The following is a 26,264-nucleotide window of genomic DNA, read 5'->3' as shown; positions in this document are numbered from 1 at the left end:
CCTCGCCTCGCCGCCACACAGCACACCATCTCGTTTGTTGGTCTCCTCTTCGCCGAGTCGTAAAACCGGTCGGCACCGAACTGGGTTCCGTCTAGGTCAGTGAGAGTCCGCATACCGTCGAAGACTCTCCTCACCATCTACAACATCTCACCAAACACCAATACTATTCAGAAAAAAAATCAAACCACATACACAAAAAATCTTACAAAGTTATCTAATTACAAGATTTTTCATAAAAATTTAGATGAATAACAGCGATGTGGTAGGAATAAGAATGAAACTAAATTTAAAATGTTATGGAAATGTAAAAAAATTGAGAAAAAAGTTGATCAAGAATAACCAAAAAAGTTTGAAAATATTCACAGAGTAATAGGTCATCTACCTCAGTGACTATTAACAACTTCTTGGACATAGCTTCTCAAATTGTATTCTTAATAATATTGCTCTCTTGCACTTTTGCTTTTAGATGCACTTTTGCTCTTGCATTTTTTGGGAAAAATACAAAAATATCATTGCAATTTGCAAACATTTACGTTTTGATAATGCTGAATCACGGAGAAAATAATCAAGATTTAGGCAAATTATAACTAATTAGAGCTTTCTTTGAGTTATGGCTAATCACTCTACAAGATGCATACTTAGCCAATAACAGTATAAGTATCAACGAACTAGCATTTTGTGGAAAATGTCCCTTCAAACAGTATATTCCTTCTAAACCAGGAAAGTATGGGATAACGATTTTAGGCAGTCTGTGACAACATAACTTCATATGCTTATAATTGCCAAATATATATATTGGGAAATTAGAAGTATGACCAGTAGTCCTCCAAGTAGTTCTCAAGAATTAAGTCATCATGCAGAAGATTTAACAAGGTTTTGCTACCAACATAAAGTTAAGTTAGCCTTACCTTTCTATCAACTATGCACAATAAGGGCGAGATTCCAGAAGATAAAAAGAATTAAGTGAGGTGTAGACACATAGATATTAGTATATTGTGAACCTTATGACATCTGTCAGTAACAATCAGGAAAATTTCGAAAAACTTGAACGTTGCCGTTGAGAGATTGCTTCTGACAAAAGCATGGCTATACATCACTACTAACAAACGGCTAGTTACAGCGTTTTTCTGTAATGACTAGCTAAATCAAATGAATGGAAAGTCTTTTATGGTAATGTTTCTGGAGCACGTACTGCAATGAAGCACGATGCTACGAGCAGCAGGAACCTCCAAGAAAAAATTATAGCTCATACAACAAAAGGAATTTTAATGTCAGATTATCTGAGGGACATAACACGGAAAAATATAAGACCTGTTATGACATACACGATTGAGATAAAAACAGAAAATGCTACCACAAAAAAAAACTCAGAACAGATAAAACATAAATAAAAGTACAGGACATTGTAAGATAGGTCTGCCCCCAGGAAGATCTCTTATACGATAGCATGAAAACTGGAGCTCAAGTTTCCAGCATAGGCTATATGAATAATTAAAAAACCAGACACACTTCTTAAACTAAGAAGAAAAAGAGTCCAAATTATCAGCCATTGTTAAATCCAGAACAGGTATTACAAATACCTCTGGAGTACTTTCGGAGTATGTGTCACTTACTATTTCAAATAGTTGAGTTATCTGATGTAAAAAGTCTAACGATGGTAATCGCATTCTCAAAGTGTAACAAAAACATGAAGTATTGTTTCAAATATAGATCATGCAAACTCGTCATCTTTTGATAAACATCATTTTGACCAAACACTTAACCAAAGATTTCAAGAAAATAGTAGAAAGCAGGTATTTTATTGTTTACGATAGCTGATAAGAGGCGAGAATTAGACCTAAAATATATTCTTAATTCCAAGACAATACATTTTGCTCCTTAATTTTATGGTTTAACAAGGTTTTTCTACCAAGATAAAGTCATGTTAGCCTCCTACTATCCCAAAAAGGGAAGATAGTTACGTTTCTGTCAACTATGCACAATAAGGGCGACATTCCTGAAGATGAAAAGAAGTAAGTGAGGTGCAACACATAGATATTAGTATATTTTGAACCTTACGATATCAGTCAGTAACTATCACATTTATGGAGTATATTTGGTAATGATTTCTGAAAAAGTCGTAGAGTCGGTGAAAGAAGCAATCGAGGATGTTCAACAGGAAAATTTCGAAAAACTTCGATGTTGCCATTGAGAGATTGCTTCTGAAAAAAACATGGCCATACTCCAGCCATACAATAAGGGTGAGATTCCTGAAAATGAAAACAACTAAGTCAAGTGTAGACACAGATAGATATTAGCATATTTTGAACTTTACGACATCTGTCAGTAACTACCACATTTATGAAGTGTATTTTGGAACGATATCTGAAAAAGTCTGTAAAGAGTCGGTGGAAGAAATAATTGAAGATGTTGAACAAGAAGATTTCAAAGAACTTGAACGTTGCCATTGAGCGATTGCTTCTGACTAAAGCATGCCCATAATCACTACTAACAATCGGCTAAAGTCAACGTTTTTCTGTGATGACTGGCTACATCTTGCGGAAGTTTCTTATGGTAATACTCCAAGAAAAAATTATAGCCCATGCAACAAAAGGAATATTAATGTGAGATTATCGGAGGTACATAACACGGAAAAATATAAACCCGTTATGACATACACGATTGAGATAAGAGCAGAAAATGCTACCACAAAAAAACCTCAGAATAGCGGTGTTGAGTTACTATTGTAAGATAGGTCTGCCTCCACGAAGATCTCTTATACGATAGCATGAAAGGAGCTCAACTTTCCAGCATAGGCTACAGGAATAATTAAAAAACCAGACAGACTTCTTAAAGTAAGAAAAAGAAGAGTCCAAATTATTAGCTATTGTCAAATCCAGAACAGATATTAAGTATATCTGAAAAAGTCTGTAAAGAGTCGGTGGAAGAAGTAATTGAAGATGCTGGACAAGAAGATTTCGAAGATCTTGGACGTTGCCATTGAGTGATTGCTTCTGAAAAAAGCGTGGCTATAATCAAACACTAACAAACTTAGAGTCAGCGTTTTTTTGTGATGACTGGCTAAATCGTGGGTAAGTTTCTTTTGGTAATATTTCTAGAGCACGTCCTGCAATGAAGGTATCACGATGTTACAAGCAGCAGGAACCTGCAAGAAGAAATTATAGCTCATATAACGAAAGAAACTTTGATCATGACATAATATGGCAAAATACAAGATCTGTTATGATATACACGATTGAGATAAGAGCAGAAGATGTTATCACAAAAACTGTAGCACAACGGGGTTGAAACTGATAAGGTCCTTAACAGGATATACCTTATGCAACAATAAATAAAGGCCAGGACATTGTAAGATGGGTCCGCAAAAGATGATTACCAAAGTTAGGCAAAGATGGACTCCCAAAAACAAACAATCCCCCAGGAAGACCTCTTATACGATAGTATGAAAGCTGGAGCTCAACTTACATTGGATCAAAAGTGCCCCCAAAAACATTAACTATTGTTTCAAATATGCATCATGCAAACTCGTCATGTTTGGGTAAATATCATTTTAATAAGACACTTAAGCGAAGATTTCAAAAAAATTGTAGAAAGCAAGATTATTTTGCTGTTTATGATATCCGATAAGAGGAGATAATTATGAGAATTAGACCTAAAATATATCCTTAAGTACAAGACAACACATTTTGCTTCTGAATTTTATGGTCATAGAGTTGCAATTGCTCATTAAGCAAGAACAAGCATCAATAATTCTTCGATAATAACAAATTGCTGGCACTTCAATTGAGTTATCATTAACAAAGTAACTACTTTCAAAATGCCTGATTATTTGTATTTAATATAAAAGCAATGATAATTGTTATAAAATATATTTGTATTAATATATTCATTTTGTCACTATTCCTTACCACCCGTAAATTAAGAAGAATATGGGGTAACAATTGGCTCCACTGGTAATTCAAGATATTGTACGATCATTGAAATCACCTACAAAGTGATATACATCCAATTCTTCGAAACTTAGAGTCACACCTGGTGTCACATCTTTCGAGCTGCTGCTGTTAGGGCAATTAACATAATTCCAAACATTCCAAGGAGACGTTTCTCTTCGCGAACGACCGTCGCGTCGACGAACCCGTCCAAACTAGTCATAAACCCATTGCTTTGTGGCACGAGCTCTCCTCGGTGGCAGATCAAAGAACGCCACACTCCGATGCCCGGCGTCTCTTCATTTGGCGCCCGTGAGATGAACAAGATGAAGAAGAAGCAGACGCGACTCTCTCTCCGAGGACTCGTTACCAAGTAAGCGCAAGCAAGTTGGCATCTCTTCGCTTTCGTTCGAGGCCATCCTCGTCACGTATAAACACACACGGCGACGACGAGGAGGAAAGGAAGTGGTGGTGATGCGAATTTCGATTTTATCGACGCAGTTTATCTCATCTCTTTTGGTCGTTAGGTGAAGAATCATCGTTGAGCTTCAACGAACCTGTCTCTTATTTTCTGCCCATTGATGGACGGTAAGAAGGGTAACAAACAGGTGAAGTTGAAGATGGATTTCAATGCAAACATTTTATAACACCCTTATTAGCCATTACAAAAACCATATGAGACGTATCACGTTACTCCAAAAAAATTTCTTAAGCAATAGTTTACCAGGTTCGACAATCTGCCGTGCACAACATCAAACATAATGTTTATCCTGTGCACATAAACTCTACCTCGGAGCGTTTACGTTTTAAACGAGGCCCCAGGCTTCGGGTAGAAAAATGGGTCGGCCGCAGTAAAAAGAACAGAATAACAAGCGGCGAACGAAAAGAAGACGTTTTATGATATCTTATAAACAAAGAGAGAACGCCGGGGACACAGTTTATTTGCAATTTAACTCTTAACAAATAGACACCTTCTTCCAAGACAAACACGACACCTGCTCGAGCGTAATAAATACAACAAATCTCGCGCTACAAGCAAAATATTTTAACGGGAACACAAATACGGATAAACGACAAGTTTTCGTGATCATTTATGATGTTTGCCTAGACTAACTGTGTTTAATGGTAACGATAAACGACCGTTTCCACTACGTAATCACCAACTTATACTGATTGAGTTATGACTTGTTTTCAAACTTTCGATTTTATTATGCTTAAATAAGTTGTAATTTTTTATTTGTAAGGAATAAAAATGTATTGAATGTGGTATAAGTAACCACTTAAAAAATTGCAAGCTAAGCCCTTAGAATTTAGAGAAACCTGGTGGAAGGGACCTGGAGTATCACAGCAACGAGAAGTAGGTATTTACCTATTCACCTCTGAATATTAACGACGAACATAAATTTAACTTTTACTGCCTCCTTGTGACCCGTGTCCATTGTAAATCTGTCCTTCAAGACCTTCCCTTACCCCACCTTACGATGTTGGGACCCTCTTTCTACCTGCTTCTTCTACGCGACGAACCGAATCCCGCGCGCGTTTTCATTGTTGTCTCTTTTGCTCCAACCTAAGTCGCTGTAAACGCAAAAGCGAGACGGTCAGAGTCCCGGGAACGAAACGACGACGAAGAAAAGAAAAATAAAACGAAAAAACGGCAACCAAGAAAGAAGAGAGGGAGAGAGAGGGCACACAAAGAGAAGGCGACCGCGCGCGCCCCCTCGCGGCTAACCTGCAGCCTCGAACCGGTACCTTCGTCACAGCACCGGCCTTTATCATTTTACAGTTTTGACAGGTTGTTTTCGGGGGTGAAGCGAACTTGATGGGCACCGTAAACCTGTTTTGCCGTAATGCAGTAACTATACAATAACGCCCCCTAAGTTTTTCAAAAAAATTTTTTTACTACAACTTTGCTATACTCTATTTTTTAATTCGGAGGAGTAAAATGAAAAGCACACTGTGTAAGTGTACTTTTTGAAAAAAACTAACACTAGATCTAGAATTAGGAACATTTCGTTTGGCTGTAACTTTCTTAAGATGGCTGGTAGGTGGTAAGTAGCGCTAGTTAGCATAAAATATCACTATGCTGCATATTTTTATTGAACTAAAACTAGAACTAACACTAAACCTAGAACTAGAAAGTATCGGGTTTAACGAGTAAGTATCGTTTAAACCCGAATGTTTCTAGTTTTCGGTCTAGTGTTAATTCTAGTTTTACACTAGCACTATCACTAGAACTAACACAGGACCTAGAACTAGAATCATTCGGGTTTCGCCGTCTTGAGAGACGTGCGGCTAAACCCGAATGATTCTAGTTGTCGGTCTAGTATTAGTTCTAGTTTTACACTAGCACTATCACTAGAACTAACGCAAGACCTAGAACTAGAATCATTCAGGTTCAGCCGTCTTGAGAGACGTGCGGCTAAATCCAAATGTTTCTAGTTCTCGGTCTAGTGTTAGTTCTAGTTCTACACTAGCACTATCACTAGAACTAACACAAGACCTAGAACTAGAATCATTCAGGTTTAGCCGTCTTGAGAGACGTGCGGCTAAACCCGAATGCTTCTAGTTCTCGATCTAGTGTTAGTCCTAGTTTTACAATAGCACTATCACTAGAACTAACACAAGACCTAGAACTAGAATCATTCAGGTTCAGCCGTCTTGAGAGACGTGCGGCTAAACCCGAATGTTTCTAGTTCTCGCTCTAGTGTTAGTTCTAGTGATAGTGCTAGTGTGATAGTGCTAGTGTGATAGTGCTAGTGTAAAACTAGAACTAACACTAAACCGAGAACTAGAAACATTCGGGTTTAGCCGCACGTCTCTCAAGACGGCTAAATTATTGTTTGATGTATTTTTTTTAATTATCCAGAACTCTGCCATTATTGAGGTTTGGTAACAAATCGATAAATTTCAAAAAATCACTGAATGGGGGCAGGAAGACTCTGGTCTATAGCCCTTTTGGACTAACTTTTATATTTATTTTATATATGTATTTTTTTTTCTCCTATTTGTTATAGTTATTTTTTCATATAAGTCCAAATAAATATTGTTTTCTTCTTCTTCACTGAATGATTAATTTTTAAGTTAGAAAGGTGATTTTGGTATTATATTGAAGCCAAATTCTTTTTCTTTAAATATCTATAAAGAAATTAATTTATCTATTATAAAAAAATTTGAGATATTTTAAAAAATCCAGAACTCTGTTATTAAGGTTTGGTAATAAATCGATAAAGTTCAGAAAATCAGTACATGCTTAATTTTTAAGTTACAAAAGTGATTTTGGTATTATATTGAAGCCAAATTCTTCTTCTTTAAATGACTGTAAAGAAATTAATTTATTTATTATAAATAAATATGAGATATTTTAAAAAATCCATAACTCTGCCATTATTGACATTTGGTAACAAATCGATAATGTTCAAAAAATCACTGAATGGTTAATTTTCACGTTAGAAAAGTGATTTTGTTATTATATTGAAGCCAAATTCTTCTTCTTTAAATGACTGTAAAGAAATTAATTTATTTATTATAAATAAATTTGAGATATTTTAAAAAATCCAGAACTCTGTTACTAAGATTTGGTAACAAATCGATAAAGTTCAGAAAATCAGTACATGCTTAATTTTTAAGTTACAAAAGTGATTTTGGTATTATATTGAAGCCAAATTCTTCTTCTTTAAATGGTTGTAAAGAAATAAATTTATTTATTATAAAAAAATTTGAGATATTTTAAAAAATCCATAACTCTGCCATTATTGACATTTGGTAACAAATCAATAATGTTAAAAAAATCACTGAATGGTTAATTTTTATGTTAGAAAGGTGATTTTGGTATTATATTAAAGCCAAATTCTTCTTCTTTAAATATATGTAAACAATATATTTATTTTTTATAAAAAAATTTTGAGATATTTTATAAAATCCAGAACTCTGCTGTTATTAAGGTTTGGTAACAAATCGATAAAATTCAAAAAAATCACTGATATGTTAGAAAAGTGATTTTGGTACTATATTGAAGCCAAATTATTCTTCTTTAAATATCTATAAAGAAATTAATTTTTTTATTATAAATAAATTTGAAATATTTTAAAAAATCCAGAACTCTGCCTATATTGAGGTTTGATAACAAATTGATAAAGATCAAAAAAACATTGAAAGGTTTATATTTGAGATTGAAAAGTTATTTTGGTGTTATAGTAAAGACATAATCTTATTCTATAAATAATTGTAAATAAATTAATATATTTATTATAAAAAAATTTGAGCTATTTTAAAAAAACTACAACTCCGCCATTATTGACAGTTGGTAACAAATCGATAAGGTTCAAAAAATCACTGAATGGTTAATTTTTATGTTAGAAAAGTGATTTTGGTATTATATTAAAGCCAAATTCTTCTTCTTTCAATATTTGTAAAGAAATTAATTTATTTGTTGTGAAAAAATTTGAGATATTTTAAAAACCTAGAACTCTGCCATTATGATGGCCCTGAGGATAAGGACGAAAATTACATAAGTCGAGTATGTAAAGGCTTGAACCAAAATTAATGTTAACACAAGAAACACATCTATTATGACACAATAAATATTAATAAACAACATATTGTTTAACTGTTTTACAAAGTATGTACCTTGATTTAACCATTTAAATTTGATGGTTTTAGAAAATCGGAATGGTAGTTTGACGACATAGATTCTTTTTCTTCTGCCGCAGAATTTCTTATTAACATTCAATCGATTGTTGTATGTTCTTTTTAACTGTCATTACGCGCGCTCTTCATTGTAATCTATTTCCTCTAAAATGTCTATGCCATTCTGTATGGAATTAAGTGCTTAGTGGCAGTGGTAGGTAGCGCTAGTTAGCACATTGAGAGACATAGATTGTACGAATCGTATTATAGAAAAAATATTATATATGCAATTCAGCATATATAATATTGCAGCAATTCATTGTATTATATTCATTATATTTATTGTACTGAATACAATCTCGTCTCGCTGTCACTATTCGTAATAAACGTATTATACCTTATAGTATATTTTTAGTGTATAGTACAATCCATTTCTGTCAGTGCATAAGATATTACTATGTTGTATATTTTTATTTAACTAAAACTAGAACTATCACTAGAACTAACATAAAACCTGGAACTAGAGTCATTCTGGTTTAGTCTTTAAAGACGTGCGGCTAAATTCAAATGTTTCTAGTTCTCGGTCTAGTGTTTGTTCTGGTATTGCAGTAGCACTATCACTAGAACTAGAATCATTCGGGTTTAGCCGTCTTGAGAGACGTGCGGCTAAATCCGAATGTTTCTAATTCTCGGTTTAGTATTAGTTCTAGTTTTACAATAGCACTATCACTAGAACTAACACAAGACCTAGAACTAGAATCATTCGGGTTTAGCCTCACGTCTTTAAAGTCGGCTAAACCCGAATGTTTCTAGTTCTAGGTCTAGTGTTAGTTCTAATTTTACACTAGCACTATCACTAGAACTAACAAGACCTAGAACTAGAATCATTCGGGTTTAGCCGTCTTGAGAGACGTGCGGCTAAACCCGAATGTTTCTAGTTCTCGGTCTAGTGTTAGTCCTAGTTTTACAATAGCACTATCACTAGAACTAACACTAGACCTAGAAACTTCTTTTTGGCGCATCAATTTGCAAAAACTCCTCCGTATTAAAAAACTAGAGTATAATAAAATTAAATTTTAATAAATCAAGTAATTATTTTCTAAAAGATTCATTATAGTAAACGCCTAGAATATTAAATGATAATTAGTAATGAAAAGGAGTTGACTTTCCTGCAAGCCAGGCGTCGCGATGCTTTAAATAGAACGGGCGCGAACTGATTTCCCTTTTAAAAATAGATACATAGGGATACCTCTCCGTCTTACAACTAACTTAAAATGATGGAACGGTGAGATTATTAAAAGTTTTGATTAAGATATATCCATTTATTTGTTTTTTAAAATATTTTTAGTCGACAGGTTTCGCCTTTTTTAAGCCATCCTCAGAAGCACGTGACGAAGAATTATTTCTATTCTTCTAACAATATCGAAAACATTCCCCATTTGAAACCAGCCCTCATCATGCATTCAAACTGTTGACTCGTTTTCTCGTAACTCCATGCAAAATGCAATAGACAATCAGTGTAGGAAATGAACCCTCCCATTGAATGGGGACCCTGTGTTGTATGCGACTCGCGTTCGGCTGCTAAATTTCTTGGAGCCCGTTTTAAAAATAAGCCTGTCGTCCACTTCCTCTTTTCTCCTCTTTTTAAATTCTCCTCTTTATTCCCTCTCCAACCCGCCCCCCGGCGGAATGCAGATGGCGCCCTTCCATCTGAGCGATCGTGCGCCAGTCCCGGCCTTTTAGGCATTTCATAACCGACGCCTTCGTCGACGGCTAAATAAAGCGTCGCGCGGCACCATTTCTTTGATCTCACTTTTTTTTCTGCTCCAACGATGTAACGCTATTTCTGGAACAACGGCTACCGAATATCGGCAACCTTATCGGAAAAACGCCCCCGCCCACGAGGACGTCCTAATAAAGTAAAAAAAAAGGTTCACGGCCATAACGAGTATAAATGAGCAAATTTTCTTTTATCACTTCTCGTTAATGAAAAAAAAATGTATGAATGAACAGGCGGGATTAATTGGCAATTGAAAATCAAAAATGCAAAGTAGCTAAAAGTAATTATATTGCAGGTGGAAACTAGAGTTCGCACAATCATTTGCATGAATTAGTGTGCTCATGAAATGGAAAACGTATGCTATGTAACCTTCGTACATTTTTCAAGTCGATTTTTTAATACAGATATTGTCACCGTGTTATTTACATTGAGAAACCGTTATTTACATTAATATCAATGTTAAAGAATCTCGACTATTTAATAACCAATGAATATGTGAAATAATATTTTGATCCATGGTTTACATCAATTTGGTAATAATTTCGAAATTACAATTTTTATTTTATGCAGCGGTGATTTATTGAAATTTGATTAGTCATCATCAGAATCGAAAATGGTTGGAAAATCGAAAAACTACTTCACATTATTAATGCTGTTGATTTAGTTTGCTTTTAAAATAATTTAAGGACATTAAGAAATTTCAATTATCCTGATTTATAGGAAACTTACTAAAACCCTATATTATAGCAGTGTTCTAACCCTTTCCGAAAGAATAAGTTATTTATATGATATAAATCAAGATCTTACAAGGAATTTGTTGTTTTTTCCAAATATACAAGTCATATTTGTTCAAAAAGTATCTAAAATCGCATTTTTATCTGCTTTATCCTTTTTTTTTTCGGGCAATAACTTCTTTATATCATATGAACAAACTGAAGCAACATATTTATCTTATACAAAATTTGCTTCTCTTTCTAATGAGGAGCAACAGAAAAGTACATCGTATGTTTGTTCAAGTATTACTTGCAAAAAAGATATTAAAATGCCACGTTTTCGTGGTGTATTAAGCCTATTCAGAATTATAACAGCTTTATATGATGCGAACAAATTAAAATAGCATATAGATGTTATAAGAATTTGTTTATTCTTTGAAATGAAGTATAAAGAGAAATCGTTTGCACAAGCTTTATTTGTCCAAAAACTCCTAAAATCGTTTATATGATGTGCACAAATTGAAGAAATATGTCAATCATATAAGAATTTCTTCACTCTCTCATGATGATAAGAGAAGTCCATCACAAGTTTGTACAAGCTTTAAATGTTGCTTTAAAAACTTCTAAAATGGTGTTTTTACCTGATTTAACCTTTCTTCGAGCTATAACTTCTTTATATGACACAACCAAACTGAGAGGACATATAGAAAATTTTCTGTTCTTTCCAAAAAAGTATAATAGAAGTCGATCACATGTTTGCACATGCTTAATTTGTCCAAAATCTATTAAAATCTTCTTTTGGCCGGCTTTAACCAATTATTGGGCAACAAACTCTCTATATGATAAAATAAAACGCCAGCAATACATACGTTTTCTATAATATGTTCTGCTCTTTAAAATAACATATAATAGAAGTCAATCGCAGGTTTGTACAAGCATTAATTGCCAAAAAATGTAAGAATCGCATATTTTCGCGTTGCTTTCAACAATTTTTGGGCAATAACTTCTTTATATGATACGAACTATCTAAGAAATCATATAAATCTTATAGGAAATCTGTTCTTTCCAACGATGTATAATACAAGCAAATCACATGTATGCACAAGCTTCATTTGGCCAAAAACTGCTAAAATCGTTTTTTGACAGGCTTTAATCAATTCTAGGGCAACAACTTCTTTATATGACAAAGATAAAACTCCAGCAATACATACATTGTGTACAAAATTTTCTGCTTTTTACAATAACATATAATAAAAGTCAATCACATGTTTGCACAAGCATTAATTGCCAAAATATATCAAACTCGCCCATTTTCGCGTTGCTTTAACCATTTTTAAGACAATAACTTCTTTATATGACACAACCTAACTGAGGGAACATATAAATCTTATAGAAAATGTTCTGTTTTTTCCAACGATGTATCATAGAAGTCGATCAAGTGTTTGCACTAGCTTCATTTGGCCAAAAACTGCTAAAATCGTCTTTTGACAGGCTTTAATCAATTCTAGGGCGACAATTCTTTTATATGATAAGATAAAACTCCAGCAACACATTACATTTTGTATAAAATTCTCTACTTTTTACAATAGAAGTCAATCGCATGTTTGCACAACCATTAATTGCCAAAATATATCAAAATCGCATATTTTCGCGTTGCTTTAACAATGTTTAGAACAATAACTTCTTTATATGACACAACCTAACTGAGAGAACATATCAATCTTATAGAAAATTTTCTGATCTCTCCAACGATGTATCATAGAAGTCGATCAAATGTTTGGACAAGCTTTATTTGTCCAAAATCTACTAAAATCGTCTTTTGGCCGGCTTTAACCAATTCTTGGACAACAATTTCTTTATATGATAAGATAAAACTCCAGCAATACATACATTGTGTATAAAATTTTCTGCTTTTTACAATAACATATAATAGAAGTCAATCGCACGTTTTCACAAGCATAAATTGCCAAAATGAATGAAAATCTCATATTCTCGCGTTGCTTTAACCATTTTTTGAACAATAACATCTTTATATGATACGAACTAACTAAGAGATCATATAAATCTTATAGGAAATTTTCAGTTCTTTCCAACGATGTATAATAGAAGCAAATCACAAGTTTGCACAAGCTTCATATGGCCAAAATCAACAACTTCTTTATGTAACAAGATAAAATTCCAAGAATACATACATTTTGTATGAAATTTTCTGCTCTTTACAACAATATATAATAGAAGTCGAGCACATGTTTGAACAAGCTTTATTTGTTAAAAACCTATTAAAATCGTCTTTTGGCCGGCTTTAACCAATTTTAGAGCAACAACTAAACCCAGCAACTCTATATCACATTCTGTCCAAACTCTTTATGTATCGATACTTGGCTATATAGAAAGAGAAGAAACCAAATTTTTCGTGAGTTATTCTCAATTCTGAATTATAATACTTGATATTAATAGTAACATAAAAAAAGTTTCACGAAAACGTTTCACTTTCTCCACTGCAAGGATGTTACGTGAAGTGGATGGCAATCAGATAATAGCGCAGTATTCCACTTTGCTTCTCACGAATACTTGATAGAGTGTTTTGATTGAGGTTAGCGTAGGTATAGTAGCAACTGTTCAACCTTCACGTCATCCGCAGAAAGTTTGTTTACATGGTTCAAATCAAAATCAAAAATATATTTAGTGTAGGTCAAAATGGTTTTTTATAAATTTTTCAAGATAGAAGTAATTTGCATATTCGACAAGATAAATCGATATTTATTATCATCCCACCAGTAGCGATTCGGTAGCAGGAAAAACATGTAACCGGGTTGTGTTGAATTCTTTCAATACTGTAGAGAGACCGGATGCTTGGGTGTCAACGTGAGTCACCTAAAGATAGAAGATAGCTTCCGGCGCTAAGGTCGCAACCAGCGTCCAGGATCTATCCGTCGATGACAACATCAGACAGCGACGACAATGATCAACGGACGGAATAAAGAGAGAAAGAGGAGAGAGAAGATGAAGGGCTTAGAGACGTAGAAGAACAAAAGTAGAGGACGACCGTGACGACAACAACGACGACGACAACTGTGCCGAGAGTTCGCTGGCTACCGTTCGTTCTTCGGCCGGGCAGCACAAACGAGCCGGACGGAAGAAGAGGGAAGGGGCGAGAAGAAAAAGAGAGAGAGAAAGATGAAGCGCGTCGTGGGCCGCGCGCGTCCCGTGGAAGGAACTGCCGCGGAGGAAGGAAGAGGAGGAGAGGCGGCCGGTCGACGGCTTGTTTGGTCTCTTCTCGGCGGCGGCGGCGGCCAATTCGCCGCAAGAGTTATGTCTGGGTCGGCGAACGTTTTCACGTCGATTAATACGAGAAACGGACCGGCAGCGCAACAGCAGCAGGACGGACGCGCGGGCGGACCGCCGACGCCGCCGCGCTCTGCTTCCCCAAATACCCACCAACAGAGAAAGAAGACAGCAACGACCAAAGATGTCAAGCTTTCACGCGCTAAACTTAAAATAGACCGGAAATTAACACTAAATCCAAAAACAGTCTCATCACTTTTATTTTTTTAAATACCTTAATACCCAGGAGGAAAGTTCTACTGAAATGAAAACGGATGTGTGGTAAGATTACATTGGCATTGGTAAACATGTGAATCTTAAATAGGTGAATTCCAAGTGGTACAATAGACGATGACATCCAATTCACCAGGACTGACTCACTTTCCCTCTCTTTTTCTCCACAGTCGGTTGTCATCGTCGTCTTAGGACCGTATACGAACGAGGACCAATTAACAATCACTTTATCATCGGCTTATTGAAATATAGCGGGCGCGACGTCGGCGGTTATTCAACTTGTACCTTCGACCTATGCAACTGCAGAACGCCGCCGTCGCCTCCGTCATCATGTCACCGTGCGGCGACGATTGAATTGCGCGCCGTCGACGGGGAACTGGTTGTGCAAATTAATTTCGGACCCCGTGTGGCCCCGAAGCGCCTACGGTACCGCTCCTCCTACTCCACTTCCTCACCTAACAAAACCACAATTTCTCCAACTCAAGATATCCTTCAAACAAAATATTTCATCAAAAATAAAATTTTAAACTCGTTAATCAGACAACAATATAGAGAGATAGAGTAGGATTTAGTCAATGTACTTTAACTTTAAGAACTCCTTTAATGTATAAATCATAGTATCTTTATCTTAATGGTAGATGGAAAATGTTTTAGCAACGTAGCCAGATTTTAACTAGCGATAAATTATTTATGCGCTGTTAAAACAAACGTTATCGTAGTGTGATTTGCAACTTGCAGACAAAAACGGCGGCGGCGGTGGTAGCGGTAAAGTTTTGCACTATCCATAAATGGAGATGGTTAAGTATTACGCGTCGTCGTTGGAGAAGAAGGCGTGCCAGGATCGGCTTGAATCCTTAGCGCCGCCGTCGGTCGGTAGCAAGAGAAGTGGTCTAGTTCCGACGTAACTAAGACCGCCGGAGTGGCCGGAAGTGGCCGGATAAGTGACCCGACCCGCCTCCCCTTGACGGCTTGCTCGCGCTGCTACCGACCGTAAGTGAAGTGAGTGAGGCTAATAAGCACCGGCGCGCGGTTTAGTCGATAACGTAGGGAGCGCCGCCTCGCGATGCACGCGACGCACCTAAACACTACAACGAAGAAGGCAGCTATTTACAAACCGACTCGCGTGGTATTTAATAAATTCTCGTTCCTTCAAATTAAGTATTTAACTTACCATTGACACTGGTATGGGTCCAGCCGCTCCATTGGCGTAGGTGTAAGGTGATACGAGGTATCCCATATTGAACGAGGATGTATGGGGACCCGGTTCCACTTTACCTAAAACAATAAAATCATCAAGGTCATTTATTTTTTTTTTTAAGCCACAGAAAATACTTTCAGAGAAATTTACTTCTCAATAACAAATTCTATTGGCAAATCTTATTTAACTAACAATAAGACTCACTTTTACCATCTCTTGATAAATTTATCTGATAGATAAATCCAATTCTTAGCCAATGAGACCGCTTAAAAAAGCTATAACCATGGCAACTATCCCCTACATAGTTTATCAGGAGGATGGTAAAAGTGGGCCTAAAAGATGTGAAATTTTAATTGACCAGAGTCTCGAACCTTAAAATTAACGTTGAACCTAATCTATTTAATATTAGCGATGGATATATCTAGCAAATCTCATACTTTTGCCAGAAAAGAGTTCTGATCATATTCCTTTTTTATAGAAGCCGAGTAGAAGCACATTTATCTGGTTTGGAAATCATCATGGGTATCTAACGAGATGGCTAGATATGCACTGCAGATGAAAGGTTCTTCTCATTATTTCAACCACAAGGACGACATGTACCATATGTACCGATATGTATCATTTTATAATGGGGGTTGAAGAGAATTTGATATCTCATCTTAGAATAATGAAAATAAATATCTGCCAAACGGAGCAAAAAGTGTGAGATTGTATGATTGTCATACATTGGGATACACCTCTGATTGGTATCCTAGCGTTTAGTAACTCCTTAGACTAACTAACAACGGTAAGCAGAGCGGGAAGGAAAGCGGCACAGATAAACTACTCACAACATATTAAGTAGATTTTAGGAATCAGTACTTCTGCTTTTTTCACCATTTTGCTCGCCACCCCAGAAGTTCTGCAAAGACAATATCACACCTATCTTTTTTATAACTGGGTTTGGAGAATATGAGACAGCATCAAGTGATAACCTCCCAGTTAGTCTGGTGTTTAGCTAAGTATCTAATTTGGGTTTAGTGTGTATAGAAAAATGTCTAAAATTTAGTTTGCTATTTCTGTCATCTAAATATCATTAGTATCGACATGAATAACCAGAAAGTATTCTGCACTTGCAAAAAGACTTAAATAATGCATAAATAATTATTTGTACATGTAAAAAGAGAGGTTCAAATGGAGTAGGGATGCGATTATAAGAAGCGAATCCTGTTGGCCTATCCTTAGCCTCTTGTCCCTAATTCTGATTCTCACCTCCAAGTTGGTGATAAAAACCTGAGCAACCCTACGGAAGACTGTGGTAACCAATCCCAGTGGGAACCAGGGTCAAGGCTAACGAAATCAAGAGAAATTACTGTTCGAAAAGGTAATTGGCAATAGGGGGCAACAACGGAATAATGGCATAACGTGGCTTGCTTTCATTTTGCGCATCTCGCGTGCCTTTTCTGACATCGGTGTGTACAAGTCCCTGTTTTTGACCTTTGTATTGTCCAAATTGGAATATGGCTCTGTAATTTGGTCACCACAATATGTGTGTCATAGACTTATATTGGAAAGAATTCAGAGGAGATTTCCCAAATATTTGTCTACCTATCCCTGCTGCAACGTCATAACTTTTCTGCACTGGACGTGAGAAGGGATGACCAGTGTATCAAGTTTTTACAGAAGTTGGTGCAAGGTGTGGTTGGTTGTTGTCGCGGATCATCTTTGCAGTGCCTACGCGTACAACACATAGTATGAGTTTTACAATTAGTTTTATCTGAGGAATTGCAGATCCAATATTTTAGCCAACTCCCAATAACTAACAATAACGGTGTAGGAGTGTTTATGTGAGTTATATTTGTTTTATAGCATGTGCTATTTCTTTTGTTTTCTTGTGATATTGTCCTGTAATTGATCGTTGTTGGGCAATAAAGTGAATTATTATTATAACGTTGTGTTCCTGGAACGTGAGAGCTCTGTATCGGAGCAGAGCTGTCTAAACGTTAAGAGATATTCTTGCAAAGTACAATGCTAGGATAACCGGCATCTAAGAAGTTTAATGTGTATGCCCTCATCAAGGAAAAAACATGGACGAAAAAGGTGTTTTTTACAAAGAAGTAGAAGCGCCATATGATGCAGCCTCAAACCATGACATAAATGTCACAATTGGCGACTTCAACGCAAAACTAGAAAGAGAACAACAGGAAGAGATACAGCAATAACAACTTAGGGTTCGAAAGAAAAGACATACATAAAAGAACCTGGGTATACCCCGATAAACACTTCCAAGCAAATAGACCACTTGAAATAGAACCTATTGCAAACATTGATTTGGGCCATTTCCTGTCAAGATCGAGGAGAACATTGAATGCGAAAAAATTAAAAGGAGAAAAGAATATGCAAAGTCAACGCTAACTGCTGTAGGATGGGAACAAGGTAAACCAATTTTAGTACCAGCTAGCGACAAACCTAGCACCAACCTAGCCCAAGCATAACAGGTGAGAAAAACGAGAGAAATGTAGGACAGCTCTCTTAAGAACTGGTTCGGAAGTTATAGGGCCACGTAAACAAATGGAAAAGAAGGTTGGTTTGATATCGACTGTGATAGAGCAACAATGCTGAAAAACAGCGACAATAACTAAATGGTTTCGAGGACAAGAGAGGAAATGTCGAAGAATGCAGAAAGGCAAGAAAGTAAGACAAGAGGATTGGCAGAACGAAGAAGGGAAAGGCAAGAAAAGCATACAATTACTAAACGAGAGAAAATTTTTTACGATTTTCAAAGGAACGTAAGAACGAAACATTGCAATAATTAACTGAAATTGAAGTCATGCCATTGCAATGAGCGGGCCATGTGGAACGAGCAGCAGATACATATGTTTCAAGAAAGATTGTGCATGCCAAATCTGGTGCTGGTGGCTATTTCTATGGCGGCTGAGGAAATTTCCAAGAAAATGAGCAACAAAAAAATTATAATATATGCCATAAGCCATAATAGACTGCCATAACAAGCTTTGTTAGGCAGCCACTAGCAATGAGATTACGATCTGCTGGACAAAGGGTCATTCAGGAAATAAGCTTCATAACATGGTGGACAAACTGGAAAGAAAACCTGCAGGCGAACCTCCGGGATCGCCAGAACCATTCATCGCCCCAACAATAAGGTCTTTAATAGGGCTTCAAAAAAAGGAAACAGCTAAGAAATTTCGAACTTACTGGGACAGGACACCACAGGATGTCGCCAAGCCAAGGAGGCTCTGATGTACCCCGACCCTAAACGAATAAATTTATTTATGAGGCTATCCAGCATTTACTGAACATGGGAATAAGTGACACCGACATGTGCAGAGAATGCGGTGAGGAGGAGGAATTGGCGAAACACTTTCTATGCGACTGCGTGGCGCTCCAAACATTAAGGTTATCCATTTTTAGAGATATCTTTGGTGATGATACGTTGAGATTTGGAATCATGATAAGTTTTGAGGTTCCAAGACTATCTTTGCATTTAAAAAGTTTGTGATTACACTTCATTAAGTTCAAGAATCAATTAGAATTACGCTACATTGTGGTTCCAGACTAAATTGGCCAGATTATAAGTAATGTTTGAAATGATATTGTATAGAATTCAGAATCCAAAAAAGACTGGGCATAATAACTCTGCTCAAAATCACACATCCAAGATTCTAAGAAAAAGACTGAAATTACACTCCATCGATTCCAATTTCTAAGACTTCGTTTAGACATTACATTCAAAATTAAGGTCAGTTAAGGTTAATCGATTAGAAAGACCGTCTTTCAAAAAATCGATAATCTAAATTAAATTCAACGGATTAGTAATGTTTTCACGTTCGAAAATTGTTTAATTTTTGTAATAATTAATGTAAAAATTTAAAATTCCCGACGCCAGATGACGTTTTAAGTAAGAAGAAAGAAATCACAGACGTTCTATGTTTTGTAGTTAGTTACTCTTTTCTTTTCTCAAATCGTACGCTCAAATCTGAGTGACGTACTTTGGAGTTCGCGCCCTGTAATTTCAAACTTTATCATTTTTTTTTGGAAAAACTAAGCCTCAGAATCAAAATTTCAATTTTAAAAAACTTTCGAATAAGCCTTAAAATACTTAACTTGAATTGCACATAATATAATCGGATTGTAAATGTAAATGATTTAAAGCTCTGATTTTAAAATTTGCATTCCCCATAAAAAAAAGATTTTCAAAGAAGGATTTATATGATTAAGTTAACTTTATTTCTTATATTATAAACATCATAACCTTGTGATTATGTTTAAGTATGTCTGTAAGCTAAACGCGTGAGCCTTCTTAATAGGCGGCGTTTGTCCCTCTCGTCGCGCCGGTCTGGTGACGCTTATAGTTAAGTTCGTTTTCGTTTTATTTCAGGAGCGTCGTAAAATTTGTTTACCGAAACGTATACGAAAGTCATAAAAAAGTAAACGTCGACGAAGCAGCAACAGCAGCAGCGCCCAAAACGAAGCGCAAGACAAACAAAGCCCTGAAATCAAACGCTTCTCCTCCTACCAAAAGCACTTATTTGCGCAACTAAATAACGTAACGAAAAAAAAAAAATAATAATGAAAAGCTAACAAAAGCGGATAATGCCAATGCGAGTCGCGTGGAGCAGGTGGTTTGCTCCCACATGTTCAAGATAAGCAGTTTCTAACTCTCTCGTACACCACATCGTTCATATATCTACAAAAATATTATCTTATCGGCCAGATTTACTTTTCGTAAACGTTTATTACACATTTACGTTTGTTCATCGATTAGGTGGTTTCAAATTTGGAAACAAGGGAAGTTAAAATAAAAATAAAAATCTTAAAAATAAATTCTTAATAAGTTTTAAAACGAAACGTAAAAATCTCATCTTAATGTGTTACATTATTACGTGTGCAGCCTTCTTGTCCATATAAAATGACTGAGTGTTGATAAGGTTTGGTTCAACGGACGCCAAGACCAGGCCTTTTACATTAATCACATAAGACAGCCTACGTAATTGGTGAAGTCTGCTGCCGCTTGATGCCTGGGCTCGGCAAGATCGAGACTACTACTACTAGAGATGGTGCAAAAGAGGGAAACCGGAGAGGAGAGAAGCAAAACCTCGCTAAATATGTATAGGAACGGGTCCTCCCGAGTCTAACGAAATTATAGGCTTACTTAGTACCGCGTTCTACGACGCGCACGTTAAAAGTAACCGACGACTTAATGATAGACGAACGAGAGTGAATTTATTGATTCCCATTGAGATTGAAATCTAACGGTTTTCAATTAAATTATTCTCCTCGAAAATTGGGTAGTAAGTACTAATATTTAATTATCTCAAAATACGGTTTCAATGATAACCTATGACATGTAATTAATGCAAATTTTCTGTTTTATATTTTCGCCTATTAATAAATTTTATGTAAATTAAAATAAGAAAAGTTTTCTATATCATGGATGATGAAAATTTCATTATTAAATAGAACATAAAATAGATAAGTAAACTAAATACAATTTGAAATTAAATTATTAATTTTTGACAAAAACAAATTTTGTCCAACCTTGAAAAACAACTCCAACTTCACACCTATTTTAATCCTCAGCACAAACAACATTCGAGTGCTCAATGTTGATAATGTACAGTGTGTTAATTAATTAATTTATCGTACCCGACGTCATCATTGCAAGTATACAACCAATATCACAGTACTGGTATTGCAATACGCGATTTGCGCATTCAGATATATTCAGTGTGATATTGGTTGCATACTTGCAATGATGACGTCGGGTACGATAATTAATTAACACACTGTAGTTACAACACTAGGCTGTAATTTGCAACGTTGAAAGATTCGACGCAGAAGTAAAGATAGCTTTGGAATACACGAAAATATTACAAGAAAAATTTTATAGATATTGCAACTCATCAAGTCCTACAAGTCTAGAAAACTTTGTAAACACATTGTACTTCTTATATGAAATGTCTAAGCTATCGTTATAAAAGATGACAATGCGGTGCAGTATTCTTTGATGTTCAGAAGGCGTTCAATTTCATGTAGGATCATCGTATATGCTACAAAAGTTAAAAATCCTATCCTATCTTCTTAATCTGCTTAAAGAATTTCGTGCGGGCTGCTTATGAGCAATAAAACAGAAAAATAATTAGTCTCAATTTGCTCAAATTTCCTCGTGGATCACTCATTTTTCTTTCGTTCCACAACTTACTCTAATTCTATTAGCAACAACTATCCAGATGTCTTCAACATTGAAATAGCGTGTCCAAATAAATCTTTTCAAATCCATTTTTCCTATTGTCCAACTTTGCCAACACAGCCCATCACAGTCCTCCACTACAACCTCCTTTAGTCCTTAGAAAAGTAGTTAGTTTATTTGTGACATATGATTTTACATTACACTTGGGGTCAAACTGGGGATAAACTCTTTCAATAAACTCTTCTACGACTTCTCATAAATTGCTTTATTAATTTTATGGTGCGCTCATGACAGATCAGATTTTTCACTATTAAATTGTTCAAGGTTGTAGTGATAAATTTCCGCCATCATTGGACATGGATGCATTTCATGTTGTTTAGATTAGAACTCTAATTAACTTGAAAACAAATGTTTGATTACATGGTATTAAATATAACCACCACATACTAACAAAACTTAAAAGATTACTGCTAGTGATACAAGATTTTCCAACCAAGATGTTACACTGAAGCATCTACTCTCCACTAGATGACAACACTATATTTTTTATTTATGTTAAGCCAAAAAATCTGGTTTCCTCGAAATTCCAAACCAACTTACATCAATAGTTATGAAGATCTCTTTTACATCACAAACTGCCCACATATTCAGTACAATTATTTACACTATTCGGCGTTGTAAAGCAGCATTTATTTTGTCTTGGAAATTTTGCTTCAAATAGTTTATAGTAGTGTATGGTAGTGCATACAGGCCGCTGATGCAATTATATTGTTAGTAACATTGATCACAACTAGAAAAGTAGTGGTTTATTCCACCTCTAACACATCATCGATGTCTTCGTGATATCCCGAATTAAATGACAACCTCAACATTCGTCAGATTCTCTTGTAAGAACATTTGTTAGCTTATGAAAAGTGTCCTCTTCAAACTGAAGCAAAACATTTAAGTCTTCGACACATGGACATGAGCGTTAGTCTTTATCGCAATATTCTTGCATCATTATCAATGACCTATACATACCATGGGATTTGAAAGAAAAAGCAATTTCTATAGTGTTGTTTTAAATCATCGCTTTACTTGGAAACTTCATTTTAGCAAGAAACTTAATCAAGGATACAAGATTTTGCCATTACAGAACGTTTTTATATTCCGAGAGATATCAGCGTTATGGTTAGTAAGAGTCGAGAAACTATATGAAGTTCTAAATATGTCAACCATAAGCGAACCATATTATGTCTATATCATTCTATGTTTTGTATTGATCTTTAGTAATTTTCGAGTAACTTTATTTAATCTTCACTCAAAACAACATTACAATACTTAATTATGGATTTAGCTTTTTTTTTCAAAAACTGGAAAAAACGTATGTGATCCTCAAAGGTGAGACCATCCACTTAAAACTTAAAAAGGAAGTTTAGAAAATTTTAATTTAAAAAAGCTTGTTTCTGTAAGCAATGCAATTGAAGATAAGCTGCTATTGTGAGTGCAGAATATCCTCAAACCAACATTTATGTACAATGTAAGCGATTGCGATGTTACAACAAAAAAAACAGGAGTACTGTAGGTTTTGGCCGAATCCTTGTGGACTTAAACTTAATTGGAATTACAAATTGGTTGTTGAGCGAATTCAACTTTGTGATCAGAAGATTGCAAATTTTTCATTACTTGAAATTGTTCAACAAATTCAAATACCTTCAAGAATCCTAAACAGATTTAATGATTTCAGAACTCCCAACAGTAATTGTTGATAAATCATGTATATGTCATAATAGAAGTGATGCAGAAAATTGATCATCAGCTTATGCCATAAACTCTAGAGAAATAAACATGAAATTTTAAGAGATTTTAAGATCTGAAAAGTCAAGATTGTCAGCACAATCTTGACTTTTCAGTCAACCTTGAATTCTTGCCCAAATTATTTGTAATTATGAAATAACAAACTTGAGCTTTGACGGAGCTGAACTCCGACTCTTGAGCTTTTGATGGCTCCTAAAGAATATGTAATCAATAAAGAGTAATTATCGACAACTAGAGGTACGCTGAGGTTTTATTCAATATCTGCTAAACAAGGATGCATAAAATTCTTTTTGTTATGTAAACACATAGCCATTGTAGTTGTGTAACTGATGCTTAAGATTTCTTTAAGCAAGTAGCCAGGTAAAAATAAAACAGACAAGAGTGTTTCTAGAAACGTCAGTTTTGACAACTAAATCTTCCTTACCAGTGTTCCATAAATATTTTGTTATCTTGATTTCTAAGCACCAAGATCATCAAAACGTTTCAGAACACTCCAAAAAGATCAATACGTTGGGTTATGGGCCAATAATAATAGACCAATATTCTTAATGATACTGAAAGATATATGCAACATATGGTAATTGATGGATTGATTGACGCAAACCAACAGTCACATTCTTCGCGGATTGACACGCAAAAAAAAATAAGGAATCGAATCGTGGAAGCTGCAGCAACTATGATAAGAATCGCAAAAAATGCTCCAATATCTCGTTAACTAAATTATTTATGACATATATCAAGTATCTAATTTTTGAAACATTTTTTCTATTTAGTTCTATTAAATGTTGAATTACTCGGCAAATTGTTACGAAGTAATCAACCGGATTTTAGAAATCCATCGCGACGTCGTCTTCAAGTAGATCTTGTACAAACAATTAAAACGTTTTGTTTAATTTGTGGTGAGTGCATGTTTCAAGAATGTCGCTTGTACGTGTCTGACTTTGTGAAACAAGCCTATATGGACTACTTTGGGGATCCTTTAGAAATAGAATAAATCCCAAATTTGGTATGTAAAAGCTGTCTTGGGTTTTTGCGTTTATGGACAAACAAAAAAGATCTACTTTTCAAGTCTTATTTTTTGAGTAGTACCATTTTTTAACTAGAAACTACGAAAAAGATAAAGTGTTCCATAAAATTAGTCATGCAAGTAAATTGATGGGCAAATAAGACATAGCAATAAATGGTGCAAGAACATTTTCTTCCATGCCATCATTTAATTCTAGATTTTATAAATTGCCATGTTGTGCCATTACCTACAAACTTTAAATAAGGATTCTTTCCTATGGCACTACAGACTAAATTGAACCCTAATCTTTTTTAATAGCTACCTCTATTTCTCTCTATCTGCTTTTCTTCGGCGCATTCTCACTCTCAGTAGCTCGTATGTATCATCTAACGCTTCAAAACCTATACCTTGATTTACAAATCTTATTTTGTGTGTAGTACTGGGTTAAATCACAAAAAATGGTTCTATGTGTAGAAATTGTGCAGAGTTAATATATAATTTTCAGTCTCAAATCTCCAGAATATGGAGAAAAAAATAAAGATAGTGATGATTGTACCCTTGCATGAAGTGGGTTCTTTGTGTGTTGGACATTAAACAAAATTAAAGATGATACTGTACGATATTAATATTTTTGAAGAAAATAAAGTACATAAAACATAACTTAATGTGTCCTTTATGGGGCAGCAGAGTACAACTCGAGCAATGGAATAAAATTGACCTACAGAAAAGATTAAAGCTGGATGATACCAGATCAAATTATTAAAATTTCAGTTGTTAAAAAATTCTGGGTGGAAGAATTTTTATAAAATAAGAATTCGGTTCGGTACCATCAACATATTGAGTAAGTGAAGCTGTTTACGAATTCAACGAGTAGCAGGATTGGCAGTCTCTGGTGCGATAAGCACAACGCCAACTCTAGCAATTGATGTTCTACTTGGCCTATCTCATTTGCATATAGAGAAAGTGGCCATTTGCAGGTTTAAGCAATATACTCAATATTATTCCGACCAATTTGTGCGGAAGATAGTATTTGCACTGATTTTGTGCTATTAATACCGTTAGATTTTGCGGGATCACTATCAGTAATTAATGCTCGATACTAGATTGTCATGTCCTGAAGAAGATGACAATTTTTCGCAGATAAACTTTAAACACACTGAGTTGTGATAACAGAGTTTCTCTGATCTGGGTTCCAGGTCACTGTGGGGTTGCTGGCAATGAAACGGCAAATGAGCTAGCATGAAAAAGCGTTTGTGGGGCCAAAGTCTGCAGTTGGTGTATCATTTGCGTTGGCCAAATATAGGATTGGACTGTGAGTTGAAGAGAGACTGCGCCTACTGAGGACCAGATCTCCGGGAATGAGACAAGTTAAGGTCTTGCTAAGTTCTAATGGGTGTGTTTACTGGGCACTGCCGATTAAAGACACACCTCAACTTGTTGGGTCTATGTGCGGAGAACGAGGTTGAG

The 26,264-nt window shown here is 35.4% G+C and overlaps 1 protein-coding gene across 1 annotated transcript in view; it reads right to left on the bottom strand.

Annotated features, from left to right (window-relative positions):
- Positions 1–26,264, bottom strand: part of LOC111424736 (transcription factor pangolin) — a 169,586-nt gene that overhangs the window by 141,398 nt on the left and 1,924 nt on the right. The window contains exon 3 of the mRNA XM_023058410.2: positions 15,778–15,881. Within this exon, the coding sequence (XP_022914178.1) occupies positions 15,778–15,881 (104 nt within the window). The remainder of the gene's footprint in view (positions 1–15,777; positions 15,882–26,264) is intronic.

This window comes from Onthophagus taurus, chromosome 1 (assembly GCF_036711975.1).
Source record: "Onthophagus taurus isolate NC chromosome 1, IU_Otau_3.0, whole genome shotgun sequence".
Classification (NCBI taxonomy): Eukaryota; Metazoa; Arthropoda; class Insecta; order Coleoptera; family Scarabaeidae; genus Onthophagus; species Onthophagus taurus.
This window is presented reverse-complemented; position numbering and strand designations above follow the sequence as displayed.